The following is a 19,084-nucleotide window of genomic DNA, read 5'->3' as shown; positions in this document are numbered from 1 at the left end:
GATTCAGTGGAGCACTATCCCCCCAATATCCCTCCCCCCCCAAAAAAAAACAACTGGACATAATAGCACAAGTTGAGAGAAACTTTAAATACCTGCAGATAGAATCATAAGGGAAGAAGAGATAGATTTTTAAAAGAACATATAAGAACAACACCCTCCTTAAGAAAGACTGGATAAAAGAAGAAATAAAAATTGAAATTCAAAAATTCCTGGAATCAAACGAGAATGAAAACACAACATACTAAAATCTTTGGGACACAGCAAAAGCAGTGAGCAGAGGCCAATTTATAGCAATAAATGCACACATCAAAAAAGAAGAAAGAGCCAAAATCAACACTTTAAACCAACATCTCCAACAATTAGAAAAAAGAACAGCAGGAAAAGCCTACAGTCACCAGAAGAAAGGAAATAATCAAGATTCAAGCAGAAATCAATGAAATGGAAAATAGAAGGTCAATAGAAAAAAATCAGTAAGACCAGAAGTTGGTTTTTGGAAAGATTAATAAAATTGACAAACCACTGGCAAATTTAACAAAAGGAAAAGAGGGAGAGAATACATATAACATGAATGAGAAATGAAATGGGTCACATCACAACAGAACCAACTGAAATAAAAATAATATCAGGATACTGTGAAGAACTGTACTCCAACGAATTTGAAAATCTGGAAGAAATGGACAAAAGAACGTAGTAGAAACTTGCAATAAAAAATATGTCACTGAAATAATTTGCTAACTAGGGTTGTCCTGGCGTTCAGAAGGGAGAAGAGCAGGTTGGCAGTGAGGGTCTATGGATTAATGTAGCATTTATATTTTAGACATGCAACCGAGTATCTGTTACTGGGGGAAAGAATTGATAAAATTTGACCTTCCTTAAGTTTACCAACAAGAAATCATTAATGATAGTATGGCAGCTACCCAATGAATTATCAAGGAACATTCTGAGTTGCAATGTCTTTAAAATTTTCTGGCACTCTATTGAGATCTAGAGTTCTAAAATTTTTAGAAATGCTACTATTTTTCAGACATATTCTTGGAGAGACATTTTTAAAATCTTGAATTACTTGGATATATTTGGTATCTGAGTAAAAGAAAAAGAATATGAAGTTCTAAGTATGTTATGAGTGGTAGTGGTATTAATCCCCACTTAAGAAAAGAATATATTGCTCAGATATAGCAAGGAATGTGAGGCTGGCACATGACCACGCAGTGTTTTGTTCTGCTGTACACAGGGTCACTATGAGTCACAGCTGACTTGACAACAACTAACAACAACAGCAAAAAAAAAAAAAGAATGAATAATTCCTATATGTATCTCATTAAAAAAAAAAAAGGTAAAATTATCAAGCCTTAATAGGCTGTGTATATATTCTACCATGTCTTTTCTATGACAAAAGATAACCATTGCTGAACTATTCATCACATTTTAGAAAGAGACATTCTGTGGAGTTAAAATATAATAAAATATAATTTCTATATGTCAAAAAAGCTGTTGTCTTTAGACTCTAGCTAGTATTTCAGAACAACACAGATACCTACCTCTCATCAGTAATCCTCCACTTTATGGTGTTAAAGTTGTGGTACACACATAAAAAAATAAAATAACTCACTGAATGGATATAATAGTAAACTGCTCAAAAAGGAATTAGTGAATTGAAAGACACACAGAGAGAAAACAGGAAGGATATTGAATCTGGGGAACAAAACGAGAAAGTCTAATAGGAGTTTATGGAGCAAATATAAAAAATGAAGGAGAGGCAATATTTGAAAAGTTCATGGCTGAGAATTTTCAAGAGTTAAAGAAATGACTTCTCAGTTTAAAGGAGCAAGATAAATAAAAAGACATCCTTAGTGTTATGTCTTAGTGGAACATCATACCATCAACAGCAAAAGAACTGAAAAGCCGCCAGTGAGAAAAAGCATTTACTTATGAAGGAATGATACATAGAAGGCATTTTTTTTTTCAACAGTAGTAGAAGCTAGAAGTCAAAGGATAATAAAACTCTAAATTGCTAAGGGAAAATAGGAGTAAATCTAGAATTCTATACCCAATAAAACTATCATTCAAGATTAAAGACAAAAGTTATACACAGTACAAAGTAAGTCATAGTCGAAAGACTGGGTGAATTTATCTCTCACAGACTATTGTTAGAAGAAATAATAAAAATGTATTTCACAGAAGGAAATTAAACCCACAAAGAAAAATGGACTACAAAAAGCAAAGATGTTAGTGTGTTGGTTTATTTGCATTTAAGTATAGATTGTAAATGATAACAAAATGGCAGGTGAGAGAAGATTCTTTAATTTCAGGAGGAAGACAGGAAATGTTGACTAACTTATATTTTTAAAATTTTAAACTGCTAAAAGAACAGAAATAAAATAACACAAACCAGTAAAGGGACAAAAAGGATAATAACAAAAGCTATTAGAAAGAAGAAAAGAGAGAAAGGTATCAGCCTGACAAAGCAAGAGTAAAGGAAAGAAAAAGGAAAAATGTAACAAATAGAAGAAACAAAAATAAGTTCATCTATATTAGACAGCAAAACCAGAAGGCTGGTGATTCAAACCCACCAGCCACTCTTCAGAAGAAAGATCGGCCAATCTACTTCCGTAGTGATACCACCTCAGAAACCCAAGGAGGGGTTGCTGAGTCAGATCCAACTCAACGGCAGTGAGTTTCTATATCAGTTTTTACAATAAACAAATTTAACTTGTGTTAAGACAATAAAATTAGATTTTATTTTAATTAACCATGTATCTGTAATAAGAGATTTAAAATAATACAAAGTATGAAAGTCCTACTTGGCCTCAAGGATTTTATATCAGGATGAGAAAGTGACATTAGAAATGACTGAAATTTCTTGCCTAAGGGACAGGGATACCATTAACAAAGGATCATAGATGAGGAAGTACCACCTTGAAAGTGAAAGTAAGTTACTGTTTATTGACTTCATCCTCCTAAGTCTTACTTGGGGCCTACAAAGGAAATTGAAAAGGAGCATCAGACTGAATAACTTGGGCCATGTGTCATGGAAGCCAAGACAATGGAGGAGAACTTGGAGTGTGCAGTCATGGAATCCCAAAAAAGGAGAATTCAAGAAGAAAAGAAAGGAGATTTCAAGGATAAAGAAGATGGCCAGCAGTATTTGCCCGGGGTGGGGGGGGAATGTTGACCGAAACGAGTATTGAGAATAAATCTTAAGTCCAGCTTTAAGAGAACAGATTAGTAGGCTGTTATTGATGGGTGCCATAGAGTCAATTCCAGCTCATGGTGACTCAATGTGACAGAGTAGAACTGCTCCATAGGGTTTTCTTGGCTGTGATCTTTATGGGAGCAGATTGCCAGATCTTTCTCTTGCAGAGCCTCTGGGTGGATTCAAACCACCTACCTTTCAGTTCGTAACTGAGTGCTTCACCACTGTACCACCAGGGCTCCTTCTATTAGTAAGCTACTGGGCCTAAAATACCAACAGACACTGATGATATCAGGATGGTCTCTTGGCTTTAATTGTGGATGTTATTCTTTCATGACTTAAAACCAACTAGACATCTTTTACCCTTGCTTTGATCTCTCAGTCATTGCCCCGTGCTTGTCGGACCTATGGAGGTCTATCAGACTATTTGTTTCCACACTAAATGGTCGCAGAAAGCTGTGTCTTGAGTTCTTGGGTTTTTTGTTTTTGTTTTTCTACATCTTTGAGTATCTCTCTTTTACTGTAGGCCATCATTCTCATAGTTTGTCATAATTTGTGAGTGGGGTTAAGCTGCGTTTAGCCCTGATAGATAAATCTACTCTATATATTGATTTAACCAGATTTCTGAACCTGAGAAGCTAAGGTCCAGACCCTGGTCAGTCATCAGGATAACAAATATCATCATTATGTTGCTGGTGGCCTTTCCCTACTTGGTTATATCCCACATGCATAGTTTAATATAAAGCAACAAGTAACCTGGTAAGGGGCTCTTCTGAATATAGTGTATGAGTTGCCGTACATGGATTGTATATTGACCCATCAGAGGCCTTTCTGTTTAGTTCCTAATCTCATAAGAGCAGGATCCTCAAAGAAGTCTAACTGGCTGTATCTCTCCTAGATGTTCAAGTCTCTAACTTAAAGATTTCTGCCTCAAAGCTGATCATTCTCTTGGTACAGATAACCACCCAGTCTCTAGAAGGAAGAGTACTTATTTTGTATTAACTAAACTGTCCTCTCCTCTTCCATCTACAAAGTGTGCTTCACATATATCTGGCACCAAGGCCATGCCAGTAGACTTTATTCTCAAAGATTCTGTGGCTTAGAAGGTTAACAATTCTGAGATCACTTACTAGAGCCTGTGTTCTTAAATAATGTGACAATGGAGTTGGATGACCTCTGGTCTCTTTTTATCATGAGAGATGGAAATTCATAGGGGTTTTCACAGAAGACATGGAAAGGCTTCTGGTATTCTAAATTCCATAACTCACAGATCTGAAGTCAAGGCCTAGAAATTCCAAGTAGAGAAAAGTCACTGGCAATATCAGGGTGGTCTCTTGTAAAAGGCCCACAGGCTGGCTTCCAAGAAGCCTCATAGAGTGACACTTATTATCCGGGTGATTTACCAGAGTCTGGCTCTTAGCTTCTCAGTTTCAGAAACTGGTTTAATCAACATACAGAGAATAGATTCATTATCAGAGCTAGATTCACCTTAACTAATCTCACAAGGTTGATTTGTAAATGCTAGTTGACATTTATAGAGAAATATAACTGACTGCTGTTCTTAAAGTATAAATGACTAGCTCATTCTTTCCTGGTGGGAGGCAGATCATAGTCAGAAAGTTATTTGGTGAACATGAAATCAGAATAAAGACCAATCATAAGTTTAATGGCATAGGCTAAGAGAGTAAGCCATCTCATACCAAATATGGCCTTGGAACAAGTTCCAAATATGGAACTAAGTTTCTAAGAACTCTCTGTGTCCTGATGAGGATTTGGATAGACATTTGGCAATGTTTTGTCTCTTTTTTATGGATCTTGACTAACCCAGGCCCGTGTCTACCCAAACCATCCCCAAGAATCAACATCTTTCTCTAGATGCTAATATTTTCCATCAGGTTATAGCCTAGTCTCAGAGTTGTGGGTGCCATGCCTTTTTTGTATGTTTACAGTTTAAATCTCAATGAGCACTCTTCTTTTCAGGTTCTTGGGGGATCCCTCACTATACTTACATTGGTCAAGGGGAGAGGACGGCATTGTTAAGGGTTGGGTGGAGCACCCTGCTTATACTACTTTCTTATTTTTACTATACTCTAGTGCCATGAGTACCATTATTAATATTTTCTTCTTTAAATCAACTCATGTTTTAAAACAAATTTATTTTAAAAGGAGATTTGTATATCCCTAGTGACTTTTTCATGCTGTGGTGGCTTGCATATTGCTATGATGCTGAAAGCTACGTTGCTAGTATTTCAAATACCAATAGGATCATCCATGGGTGACAGGTATCAGTGGAGCTTCCAAACTAAGAAAGCTTGGCATTCTACTTCTAAAAATTATCCAATTAAACCATAATAAAGCATTATCTGACTCACTTGCTTTGGACACATCATCAGAAGGGGTCATTCACTAGGGAAGGACATCATGTTTGGTGAAATAGAGGGCCTACAAAATTGAGTGAGTCCCTTGATTAAATGGATTGGCACAATCACCAAAACAGTGGGCTCAAACATGCCAGCAACTTTGAGGACAGCACAGAATCATGCCATGTTTCAGTCTGTTGTACATAAAGTCAGAGTTGACTGGCAGACAGCTATGTATCTATTGATTGATCTATCTATCTATTATAAATAGAAAAAGACAGACGGGGGTCAGTGAACAGAAGTATACTCTAGACCAAGGATAGATTCAGCTGAGGCTAAGACACCAGTGATACAAAATACCTGCAGTCCTTACAGAAACAATAGAAGACAGACACAGAGTAATACCTCACAGACATCCCGACACTATGGGAGAGAGATCCAATAGATCTACTACCTCAGGACCATAGTACTGGGGGACACCAGACTCAATTGGCACAACAAAATACATAAAAGCATTGCTCCACATCCTACATTGGTGAGTAGTGACTAGGGTCTTAAAAAGCTTTCAATCGGCCATCTAAGATGCAGCGAATGGTCTCCTGGCATTGGAAGTGAAGAACAAGGCAAAAAAAAAACCACAAGGGCATTTAGAAGCAATCAGCCCTAGGACACAATGGCCCTCGAGACCAAAAGAACTAGATGGTGCCCAGCTACCAATGCCAACCACTCAGGAAAGGATCAAATCTGGGGATCCTGGATAGAGAGGGAGGAAAAACGTGGAACAAAATCCAAAAACTCAATAATGACCAGAATTACTGGTCAGATGGAGTCTGATGAGACCCCCAATACTATGGCCCTGGAATACATTCTGCACCTGGAATAAAACTCACCCCAGGGGCTGGCTCTCAGCCCAGTAGTTAGCAAGATGTACACGCAGACCACTCAACACAGGACCAATACATCCCTTAGAGCAATAGACCATGGGACACTAGAGGACCAACATTCAAATTGAGGAAATGCAGAACAAACAAAAGTGCATAAATATGAGGGGCACAGGGGAGGAGGGTAGGCTAGGGAGGGGAGGAGGCTGGGTTATGGTTGGACATGGAGATTGGGGAATGAAACTAAATGTACACGTTACATTGAATGTAAAACAAGCTCTTAAAATAAATTAAAAAAAAAAAAAAAAGAATGTAGCCCTAAAAATAAATATATTGAAAAGTTCTTATTTTGCCCCCCCCCCCAGAAAAAAAAACTTACTGCCATTGAGTCAATCCCAACTCATAGCAACCCTTCCTTGGGTTTCCGAGGTGATTTCTCTATGGAGGTAGATTGCCTAATCTTCCTTCCAAGGAATGGCAGGTGGGTTTGAACTGCCAGCCTTCTGGTTAGCAATCAAATGTCCTAGATACTGTTTGTCATGAAAGGCTGAGAGCCTGAGCATATCTTTGCCGAAGATATACTAGAACCAAACTGAGACATTATCATGGACATTATCAACAACATCAAAAGCAGAATAACTTAGAAGTTTATTTAATATATTTAATGCCTTGTCCATCTACCAGCTAAAAGATAATCTCACATTAGGTGTCCCGTACTTTACAGAAAAATGACGTAGGCTTTTTGGGACTTTGAGGACATTTGAAAACTGTTTGCACAGCTGTAGTGATGATGCCTCTTCCTTCCCAGTCAGGCCTGCCCCTGATTCTGCTGATACAGTTACTGATTGTCGTATTCCTGCTTCTCCCTACACAGGTACACACTGGCAGCTCAGGACCTGGTGATGCGTGCCCGAGGTGTCCTGAAGGACAGAGGATGGCGAATATCTAATGACCGACTGGGCTCAGGGGACGACATTTCTGTATATGTCATTCCTTTAATACATGGAAACAAACTGTCATGAAAACAACCTAGGGGGTTGGGAGGACTAAGGGGAAGAAAGCTGGGATGCCTCTTGTGGGGCAGGATTGAGAAGTGCCCAGGCAGAGTTCCAGGTGATGCAATCTCTTCCCAGCCCAGACTGGATGGGTGGGGAGTTTGCCGCCAAAAGGCCTCTGGTTATGCTTCCAGATGACCCTTAGGTTTCAGTTTCCTCTTTAGTAACAGGTCTGGATACTCAACAAGAGCAAAACACAAAGGCTGCTACTGTGTGTTGGTTCCTTTTATAGGCCTCTTAGTAGGCCTTCTGCCTATTTTGGACACATACAACATATTTATTTTCTCTAGAATAGCTGAGGCAGCCATTTTCAGGTATAACTGGCAGAAGACTCTTCAGCCGGTCAAGCTGCCGACTTCTCTACGGGTTGAAAGTGCTGCGTTGGAAAGTTGGGGATTTTGCCTCAGAAACTGTAAGCTTCCACCTTCTAGTAAGCCCGAGAGTTTATTTCAGGGAACACCTTTCCCTGTCTCCCTGTCTCCCTGTCTGTTTCTCTCTTGTTGTGATGGTGAGGTGAGGCAGGGATTTTTCCTCTTTTGACATTCCTTGAATCTTTACTTTTTCTCTTCCATGAAACAGGCCTGGGAATTTCCAACTCCTTGCTGAGGAATTTGTGTGTCAAAGCCCAACCCAGGCTGTCCCCAGAGCCTCTACCCAACACCACCCAGGCAGCCATCTGGAGCGGTGCCCTGCATAACAGAGTGCTGTCTTTGTTGTATAACTGAATTTGTCCCTGAGTTACATTTTCTTACCAAATCAGTGTGTTTTTGTGAAAATATGGATGTTTCTTTGGACCAACAGTTCCTCTTTTGTCTTCTACAGTTCCCCTTGTTGTGGCTTGAGGTTTCTCTGTGAGAGTCTGAGTTTTCATTTCTGGACCGGTTGGCCCTCCCCCACCTGCTGTATCATGGGGCACATGTCAAGAAGCATTTAATACAGCAAAGATATAGGAAGTTCCAGTGTCAGTCAGTTCCTCATACTTCATTTGAGAACCATTCCTCCATTCTGGATGCAGGTGTTGTGGGCCTTAACTGTCCCCAAGCCCACTCCAGACAAGTGAAGACATGAAAGAGATGTCAAGAAACAGCATTTCCACTTTCCCCATCATCTAAATATAAGACCTACTCAGGATGGCCCTTTGATAAAAGGGAATTTGAATTGGGTTGATCAGTCATTCTCATACTATACTTCCTGTTCCTTCTGCAGGGCATGATGTCCTTGTGACCCAAGAACCAAGACCCCAATTCTCTCTGTAGCTTCTCCTCCAAGTGATCCTTACAAGTGAAGCAACAGCAGCTGCATAAACAGTGGGCACCATAACTACCTCCTGTTTCTCTGCCAGGGGGAATCACAAAATAGATATTTAGAAATCACCTCTATCTTTTGGGCAGACTGCTGCTCTGCTCTGCATTGGGGGAACTTGTAGAGCAATATCCAATTACCAGCTTTTCTTCCTGCAGACCTACTGTGGTGTCATCACCATTTTGACAGCTTTGTGTAATTAAAACATTCTTCCAACTCAGTAAGGAAAGCGGTAATTGGTGTGATCTCAAACACTGCTAGAGAGCCGATTCTAATTCTCATGTTTGTTGGAATTCCTTCCCCAGAGGTAACCTTTCCTTAAGAGTCTGTATTCCTAGAATTGTAGATATTTTCTTAGGAAAGGCCTAAAAGCCTTCCTACTCAGGAATGAATTCATTCCACAGTATGGAAATGGTAGCCTTTTAAGCATGTGAAGTGCTATGGGAACTCACCGCACCAGGTATTTGACAAAATGTTGGAGAAAGTCTTCTGTGGAGGACCTGGGCCACCTTCTTCAGGAGGCTGCAATTACAAGCCGTCACCTGTTCCCTGTGTTTCCATTGCCCTTCATTTATTTGCCTTCCTGGACCTGTATCTGGGCCCTATCTTGAGCTTCTCTGGTTTTATTCATGTCAGACTTTGGCTGACTCTACTAGAGTCAGTTTGAGTGCAGATACCATATAGCTGTCATGACAACCATCTAATCAGTTCACCAATTTGTCTACCACTAAGGCATCCCTCAGACAAAACTCTGGAACTCAATTTACCTTAAATCTTGAACATTTAGTCCTACTGGGTTTAGTTAGAAATGTGCCCAGAAATTTTTCTCAATAAGCAATAGGAAAGTAAGATCCCTTGGATGGAAAGATCTTAGTACCATGCTCAAGCCTTGTCTGCTTGGGGTCTGGAAGGAAGACTGCAAATGAGGCAAGTAAGTCAGAAGTGGAAAAAAATAATTTGTTAATGCCCACAGCGGTTCTGCCCAGCACTGATATTGATCTGTGAATTGAGCTTCCTCTGTGTTGGCCTTATTTTTCACCCAGGCTCCAAGTCACCCATCCCAGAGCAGTAACCGTGTCTACATAACCAATTGACCCTTGGGGCATTCCTGGAAGGGTCAAAAGGCAGCACACTCAGAATTCTGCAAAAGATATTTATACATGGTTCTGAAATCTTGTGTATCTGAAGTATAGCCAAATCTGCTTGCCCTAATAGCCTCAGAGGAGAATTTTGTTGAAGAAAAAGCTTCTCGCTTCCTAGTCAAGGCTTTATGGTTGCCTTGGGGTGTGTGGCCACTTACTTTAATGAAAGGTTCTTTCAGTTGTAAATCTCTTTGTTGAACTATCCTTGTTCTTTAGACTTGGTGATACACTTTTCCTTAAAGAGAACATTTTTCCATGCCTGCTACACTCTGCAACCAAAGCTTTGTTCTTTATAACATATGAAATCAGAGCAGGGTCAGCAGTCAGAGAGGAAGGGAGTATATTCTGTGTGACTTTGTGTACCTACCTGCTGTTTTTGGGGGTGGACAGGCAGGGAAAACAAGCTAGGCCAAATACTCAACTGTCTAATATGACAAAGCCTCTAAAAATGGGAATTTCTGTTATTTTCCACAGTATTACTGCTTTGGAGGGCTTGGAGGTATTTAATTTTTTAATTCCTAGCAACATACCTCCATAGAGCTGAGTGAAGTCAGCTTTTCCCACACTCTTCTTTTTCTTCTCTCTAAGTATTCATTTACTTCTTGGGAAGAATTACAAATATAGATACATATTGGTGGGCAGGAATGAGAGTCCTAGCACTCCAATTTGGCCTCAGATCTTGGCCATGCAGGCAGGGTTTTTGGTTGACCCAAAGCACTAGAATGGAAATGCTCCAGGAAACAGTCTCCTACATCTTTAGAAATTCTGATTCCCCTCTTGATTTCACTTCCTTCCTCTTCTGCCAGTCAGCTTATTTATAAGGCTACAAGTAGTCAGTGGTTTTCTTTCCACCACAGAATGAGGGTCTAACCTTTCCTTAAGTGATCCAGGAGCTCCACTGTTTTCAGGGTGAATATGTTAAGCTTTTATGAGATTCTATTTTCAGTAAGTTAATGCTTCTAGGATACTTGGAGAGAGCAGTGTGAGAGTCATAGTCTATGCAAAGAACAGCCAGGCTGACCATAAAAGTTACCAGATGAAAGAAAATAATAAAATCGTCTTTGGCCACATAATAGATTAATTTTTTGTTAGGAACTTGAATTTTGGGGGGTTAGATTTTTGAGTCACAGCCCGCCTCTCTGAGCAACTTTGGTTTAATGTGGTATTCTCGCATATGTATGTACGCTGGGTTGTTTCAGAGGACACTAGGTGAGCAACTGATTTTCCTCTTCTGTGCGCACCATGGCTCTGTGTCAGGTTTGAGTGCCAGTCTGGGGCACTCAATCTATGATATTATCTGTGTAAATAGCTTTAATTTTTTTTTCCCCTCTGCGTCTTAGGTGGAATTGTGTTCATGTAGCAGCCAGGTAGACAGTGACCAAATGAGGCTGTGAATGTGCTGTCGTTTTCTACTGTGATGTACTTGAAGGAGGAAAGCCTTGTGTCCTCTACCCTCCCAATCTTCCAGGAGTATTTTGTGTTTGTGTAGGAAGTCCTGAGGTTATCCTTTCACCCCTATTTTCTTTTGTTTCTTCTGGAGACCCAGGGAGGCCCACAGTGGAGACCATTTGTAAGGATTGTACCGTAGTCTGGGTTTCCAGAAATATCCTGCATACAGTGAATGAGAGATTCTGCCTGAAAAAATGGTTTCAGAACCGTGTACTTTCATGCTTTGTGATTGTGAAACATTGACTTTTGTAACCCAAAATTGAAAACTGTTTAGTAAAGGGGATCTATTTTGTGTTTTGAAACTTAGGTGCAATGTTCCATGGAAAAAGCTAAAGAAATGTATATGCTCAATGGCATTTTAAAATAAAATATTATATATATATGTATATAGGACATCTTTAGCTAAACTTTTTTGTGTTATTTCTTTGCATTCACTGTCAAGTGTTTTTGTTTGTTTGTTTGTTTCCTCCAACGGATTGTATTTTTTAAAGGAATGGATTTTTGGAAAGAAACCACTTGAAGTGGGGAAAAGTATGGAATAGGAAATAAATACAAATGTAAAGTGTTTTCACTAATTATTTTATAACTGCAACAAACTAGTACAGTTAATACCCTGTATAAAATGGCACAATGAAAGTTCAAAGATGGAGGTGTTCACTTAACAAGGCTAAAAATTTCAGTGTCTGGTGTTTGGAATTTAGGCTACAGTCCTTGTTTTGGGTGGATCATTGAGTGTGTGGCACAGTCCATGCTTTTACCAAGATTGAACGGAAGAATGACCACTGGCCCAGGTAGAAGTAGAATGAAGTACTTGTGTCACGGTACTACTGAAGTTCCTCCCCATGATGCAGTGTCAGGTGAGACTGTCAAACTCATTCTTGGTATGGACCACACTGCCCTTTTCTATGTTTCTCCAACATCTGAGAAGTACACACTACTGACTCCTGTTGCATCTCCTTTGACATGTTGGATTTTTTATAACGGCCTTGTGGTCACACATTGTTATTGTGAAGTAGTAACACAGCAGGAGCTGCTATGAAGTTTCTTCATTCCAGGTCATGGAATAGTGTGATGTGGGATTATCACCTGTGAACACGGACTCAAAAGAAAATCTAAATGGGACAGATGGCAACAATATAAGCCTTCAAAGAGATAGCAGTAGAGGCAGGTACATTTAGAAGGACTATATCTAGAAGAACTACCTTTAATATCATGTATAAGCATATGAATTCAAAGAAAAAAAATTACTTCCAAGAGTTGTTCTAAAGTGAGGGGGCTCATTACTAATCTCCTTACCAGTGATAAAAGTCCAGACTTTCCTTACTCACTTAAGCATCTAAACTACTTATAAAGTGTTAGTACAACATGCCATTTTAAAAAGAAATCTAATAAATGGGGTAAGGCATCAAAGAATGCTAATTGTGCTTAGTTCTAGAATCCATGAAGTTAAAATTAATCTAGAAAATATCAATCGATACAATGTTTAAAATGATCAAAGTATTAACTCACAAAAGAAAGCTAAAAGTAGACTACCAATATAGTTTATCTGAAGCTTCGTTAGGAAGAGCAGAACAGAAAGTAGTCATTTTAGAATGATTTAATTGCTAAACCTCCCCAAGTCTTTTCACCTTCATTAGTATCCTAATGGTATGATGCCTTCTGCTCCCCGACTCAATACCAGAAATTCTCATGGAAAGAGTAAAGCTTTGGATTAGATACTTGAAGACAGGGTTGTTGGTTCTCTGTGGAAGACACAGTAGTGTCTTCTATCATTCTCTCACGAGCAGTATTCAGTTGATCAGGTTAGCTCTTGAAGGTTATGGTAAATGGTCTCCGAAGATGGCTGCCAACAATGCCTCCCATCCCTATTCTCAAATGCTTCTCCTCCCGTCAAGAAGTGAAGTCATTCCCCACCTCTTGAATCTGATCTAGCCTTGTGACTTGTTTCCATTACTAGAATGCAGAGTGAGATGCTAGGACTTCTAAGCCTGAATGATTAGGTATATCTAAGCAGGGGGAGTATGACGATGACCATGTGTTGTGTTGGCAGACAGTGTTTGTACATGCATATTTGTATGTGCTATAAGAATGTCCGGGTGTATAGTAGAGCTGACAAGGGACAAGATTGTGGTGGCCACAACCAGCTACCCTCAGGAAGCAAGTAGTTGACCTGTGGGCTCAGGACCATGGTTGCAGGGAACATCAAGCTCAATTGGCATAACTTACTACACAAAAACATTGTTCTGTATCCTACTTTGGTGAGTAGTGACTGAGGTCTTAAAAGCTTACATGCGGCCATCTAGATGCCACTCTAGGTCTCTCCTCATCCAGAGCAAAGAAAAATGCAGAAAATCAGAGATACATGGAAACAGTTAGTCCAAGGGACTAATAGACTGTGTGATCCTCAGCCTACATGACAATGAGACTAGAACTAGATGGTGCCCAGCTACCACTGTCAACCAGTTGGAGGGAGATGGGTGCAGGAGATCCTGGATAGAGTGGGACAACAATATGGAACAAAACTCAACATCATAAGAAAAAAAAAGACCAGGTTTACTGGTCTGATAGAGCCTGGTGAGACCCCTGAGACTATGGCCCCTAGTTACCCTTCAGGTCTGGAACTGAACGCACTCCTGTGGCTTCCAGCCAAACAACAGACAGGCAAACAGGGTGAACATTTACATCAGGTAGATACATTTCTTGGACCAATCCATCAATTGATCAATAATGGTAGAACATAAGGGTAATGTTTGCACAGGGAGATAGCTCAGGGGGCAAGAATACATGGGAGGGAAGGACATAGGGAAGAGGTAACTATGGGGAGGAAGTGGGAAGAGAGCTGTTACACTGGGGAATTGCAGTCAATGTCATGAAACAAAATGTGTATGAACTGTTGTATGGAAAATGAATTTGCTCAGTAAACCTTCACCCAAATCACAAAAAAATAAATGAATAAATAAATAAGATTTCTAAGCCTAGTTCTCTGGAGGCCTCATAGCACCTGCTATCACAACTCTTGAAAGCAAGCCATGTACAGTTCAGACAAGATTACTGAATGATGAGAAACCATTTGGGAGAGAACCAAAGTACCCAGATAAAGATGCAACTATTGGTGTCCCCCACCTGGAGCAAAGAAGTGTGAAGAAAATCAAAGACACATGGAAACAATTACTCCAACGGACCAGTGGACCACCTGAACCTATCCTCCATGACCCTGAGACCAAAAGAATTAAATGTGCCAGGTTACCATTGCCAATCACTCTGAAAGAGATCACAGTAGAAGGTCCTGGACCAAGCTAAAGAAAAATGTGGGACACAGCTCAAAATCATAACAAAGTCAGGCTTACTGGTCTGATAGAGACTAGTGGAACCCTGAGACTAGGGCCTGTTGTCATATCTCAAGCCTGGAACTGAACTCACTCCCGTGGCTCAACTTCCAGCCAAACAATAGGCAGACCAATAGGGTGAACAATAACACAAGGAAGATACCAACTTCTTAGAACAATCAATCATATGGGATCAACAGGGCAGCATTTGCCCAAAGATAGGACCGAGAAGGCAGGAATGGATAGGAAAGAAGGATGAATGGAAATGGTAAACACAGGGAAGAAGTGGGAAGAGTATTGTTCCATTGTGGGTACTGCATTCAGTGTTATGAAACAATATGTGTATGAATTGCTGAATGGGAAACCAAATTGCTCTGTAAACTTATTCAAGTCACAATAAAAATTTTTTTTTTTTTTAAAGTGCCCAAATATTGTGAATGAAGCCATCTCTGATCTCAAGCCCAGTTAAATCACTTCATATGACATCACAAGGAGAGGTCCAGCCAGCTCCCTTTCAGCTATTCAACCCCCTCCCCATCCGAGGCCACAGATACCCTGGAGTAGAGAAGAGCTGTCCTCAGTAAGCCCTGTGTATATTCCTGACTCACAGTGCTATGAGCAAATAAAATGGTTTTTGTTTTAAGACTCCAAGTTTTGGATGGTTTATTTATACAGCATTAAAAAACAAAACAAGATATAGAGAAGATGGCTCCAAGGGCTTTGAGGTGAAGTGGTTAAAAATATAAATTCAAAAGAAAAGAAAATGGCACTGAGAAAGTACACTTGTAACTGGAGAAATAATCTTCCATATGGAACCTGATAGAGTGACTGAGATGGGGGGAAACCAGCTTATGGCAATAATATGGTGACTCCAACAGATAAGCATGCTGGGATCTCAGCAAATGTTCTTCATAGCTATGCCTTGGCTTCTTTGTGCAACTTACAGTGATCATTTGTAAACCTGGAAAATGATGACCATACTGAAGCTACAAGTCTATAGAGAAAGCAAGGGTCTTTAACCCCTCACTTATGAGAACACCATTCTGTGTTGTACCATTTAAGATCCTTGGGAGATGTGGGTCTTTGTCTCCCTAGGCTGTGTTGCTTGAGAATGTTAGGTTATGTCCAAGACAATATTTAAATTGTATGTATGTGAATATGTGTATAGTGTATGCATTATGCATGTGTGTATACAGTTTTTTAAATTTCTTACTGTTCAAAAATCTCTATCTACAAAATATTTCAAAATTACTGTCATCCCAATTTTTCCCATTTAACTTAATGACAGGCCAAAGAGTGCATTATATAGCCTGGCAATTATTCTACCTTTTTAATTGCTTTTTCTGTCCTTAGAGCCCTGAAAAGACTGCTTCTTTCTCAGTGCATCTCTCTACATTTTCAGTCTCTTGTCTTTTACCTCCTACGAGATTTTCCAGTCAGCTAACCTCCTTTGCTCTGTTGATTCCACTTAGGCTGCCTGCTAGAAATTCAGAGCAAGACAGCGTGATGCATGAGGTGGGGGCAGGGTGTACCTTGATTGTCTTGCCAGGGGCGGGGTCTGATGAGTTTGCTGACCTAAGAGGGCCATGGATAGGGCTTTGGAAAGTCTGACTGCAGTCCTGGAAGACAGCACTTCTCAGAAAGGGCAGAAAACTCTAAGCTTTTTCTTTTCTCCTCTCTTTAAAATTTAATGTTTACAAGTCCATTCACTGTAAAGTAAAAGTTGTTGTTACGTGCCATCGAGTCGGACCCGACTCATAGTGACCCCTCCTTGGGTTTCCGAGGCAGTGTCACTACGGGAGTAGATTGCCCCATCTTCCTTCCAAGGAGTGGCTGGTGGATTTGAACTGCCAGCCTTCTGGTTAGCAGTCAAGTGCCTTAGCCACTATGCTACCAGAGCTCCAAAGTAAAAGTAGAAGAGCTTATTCAGAAAGCAACATCCAATGCTCTGTGGAGGAGTGGGGATAGTGGTTGATGTGGGAATGGGAGAAAAGTGAAGTTGCAGCAGCAAAATGTCCCAAACCAAGTCACCTCACACCCTTTAAACACTTTGCAGGAAGTAGTATTGTTAGTAACCAGACATCTGTGATTTAAAATAAGGAATGGTGGAACCTGCAAATAGTGGTCTTAGCAGCTCTGAATTAGACATCAACTCCCTGGTGAGTCTGGTTAGTGAGGAAAAACAGTGGATGAAGATACTAGAGAACTGTGAAATCTCTACTCTGATTGTGCTAGCTGGAGAGAAAAGGATATTTCCTATTCCTTGAAATTTTAAATACAAACCATGGAACATTTGGTCAGTCTACCAATTGCACAGTAGAATTTGAAGGAAAGTTAAGTATGATGGTTCTCATACTTATTAAAAAGGTAAGTGCTGTCATTACTAGTATTATATGCTAGTAATTATTATTATATGCCTTATAACAAAATGCAAATGCACTAGAATATTTATGGATGAAAAGTTATAATGTATGTCTTGTAATTGCTTCAGAGCAATATGAGGGGTGCAGGGGTGGGTGGGCATATAGAACATATATAGAAGACTGACCAAGTTGAAGAAGGCTATCCAAACTTGGAAGTAAAAGGATCACTGCATGTCCTTCAGTATGCTCACTGGAATATGACAGGCCCACCCAAGGATTATTTGATTTTCTAGGTCAAAGTTCAACAGAATTTTTCCATAGAGGGCCAGATAGTAAATATTTTAGGTTGTGTAAGCCATTTGGTCTCTGTCACAACTAATCAACTCTGCTGTTGTTGCAGAAAACCAGCCATAGAAAATCTGGACTAGAATCTATGTTGAAGTATTACAAAGTCAAGCTTTATACCTTGATCAGAAGAATTCACTCATGAAAATACATACTGAACTTGCCTCTCTGATACGAGATGAATGAAGAGATTCAAACATCAATGAACATTAATAGCCTATCATTAAGGAAAAACCAGGTAGCTCAGGAATCGTTTATCTTGTTTTACTGAATTATAAACTAATGACAATTTATAAATTTGCCAGTATTTTATTGCTGAAACAGTCCTTCATAAAACTTTTAGCCTGTCCCTTCCACGGCAGGCACTCTCTACTTCTCTGTTGGATTTGATGTTGCAATGGCCACACAGAACTCACAGACCATACTCACGATTATGGGGATTATTAGGGAAGTAACAGGTTACGAATCAGATTCTGAAACAAATCAGGATTGTTTTCCGTTCAGAACAGCCTCTTCTCAAGCCCACAGACAGGCCTCTCTCTGGCTCTTGGCCTGGCCTCTGCCCTGCTCTGGCAAGTGTTAAAATACTCTTTAGCTCTGCCAATAAATGCCTAGAGGCACCCCATTTCCCCAGAATGCCTCCTGCAAGAAGGCACTCAACTTCCTTCCTCTGTGGGCTTGGAAGCCCAGCATGGCATCTCCTGCCAGTTTCCCGGTTTTGCTGCCACTGTTTCTTGCTATCTCCTGTGTTACAGCTGTTATCTCCTGGATCTAGGAGGTCCCCAGAGCAAGGACTCTGGGTCCAAAGGACGTACTTTGTCTCCATCACTTCTTGGTAGTGGTCATGTCCCCCAGTCTCTGCTCACTTGTTTAATCTCTTTTGTGTCTCAAAAGAGATGTACTCAAGATAGAACCTAATCCTGTAGATTGTATCCTGCCTCATTAAAATAACTGCCTCTCTGGTGACATAGTACCTAAGACATCTGACTGCTAACCAGAAGGCTAGTAGTTCAAGCCCACCAGCCACTCCTCAGAAGGAAGACTGGGCAATCTACTTCCTTAGAGATACTGCCTAGGAAACCCAAGGAGGAATTGCAGTAAGTCAGATCCGACTACTGCAGTGAGTTTGGTGGCTTCTATTTTTTGTTTGTTTGTTTGTTTAATCTTGTCTCATTAATATCATAGAGGTTATGATTTACAACACATCAGAAAATGGAGGATAATCACACAACACAATACTGGAAACATGGCATAGCCAAGTTGATACAAACCGATCCATGACAGATGCCATGCACATTACTTACATTATGAGCAACCTATCCAATCTTCTTGGTGGGCCATAAGTACCTAATTTGCATAGTTCCACTCAGTCATTTGGTGGGAATTACAAAGACTATCCATCAAATGACCGGATTGTTGTTGTTAGGTACCGTTGAGTTGTTTCCGACTCATAGTGACCCCATGCACAGCAGAACAAAACACTGCCCAATCCCGTGCCAGCTCCATGATCCCTGCTATACTTGAGCCCATCATGGCAGCCACCATGTCAATCCATCTCATTGAAGGCCTCCCCATCTTTCGTCGACCCTCCACCCTACCAAGCATGACATCCTTCTCCAGGGAATGGTCCCTTCTGACAACATGACCAAAATAGGTGAGACGAAGTCT

General features: G+C 40.2%; 1 protein-coding gene across 1 annotated transcript in view; it reads left to right on the top strand.

Annotated features, from left to right (window-relative positions):
- The window catches only part of PPM1H (protein phosphatase, Mg2+/Mn2+ dependent 1H), a 410,854-nt gene extending 403,398 nt beyond the window's left edge, over positions 1-7,456 (top strand). The window contains exon 10 of the mRNA XM_007942726.1: positions 7,309-7,456. Within this exon, the coding sequence (XP_007940917.1) occupies positions 7,309-7,456 (148 nt within the window). The remainder of the gene's footprint in view (positions 1-7,308) is intronic.
- Positions 7,457-19,084: the final 11,628 nt, after the last annotated feature.

This window comes from Orycteropus afer, unplaced genomic scaffold, assembly GCF_000298275.1.
Source record: "Orycteropus afer afer isolate SDZICR_OR568_19922 unplaced genomic scaffold, OryAfe1.0 scaffold00097, whole genome shotgun sequence".
NCBI classification, from domain to species: Eukaryota; Metazoa; Chordata; class Mammalia; order Tubulidentata; family Orycteropodidae; genus Orycteropus; species Orycteropus afer.
This window is presented reverse-complemented; position numbering and strand designations above follow the sequence as displayed.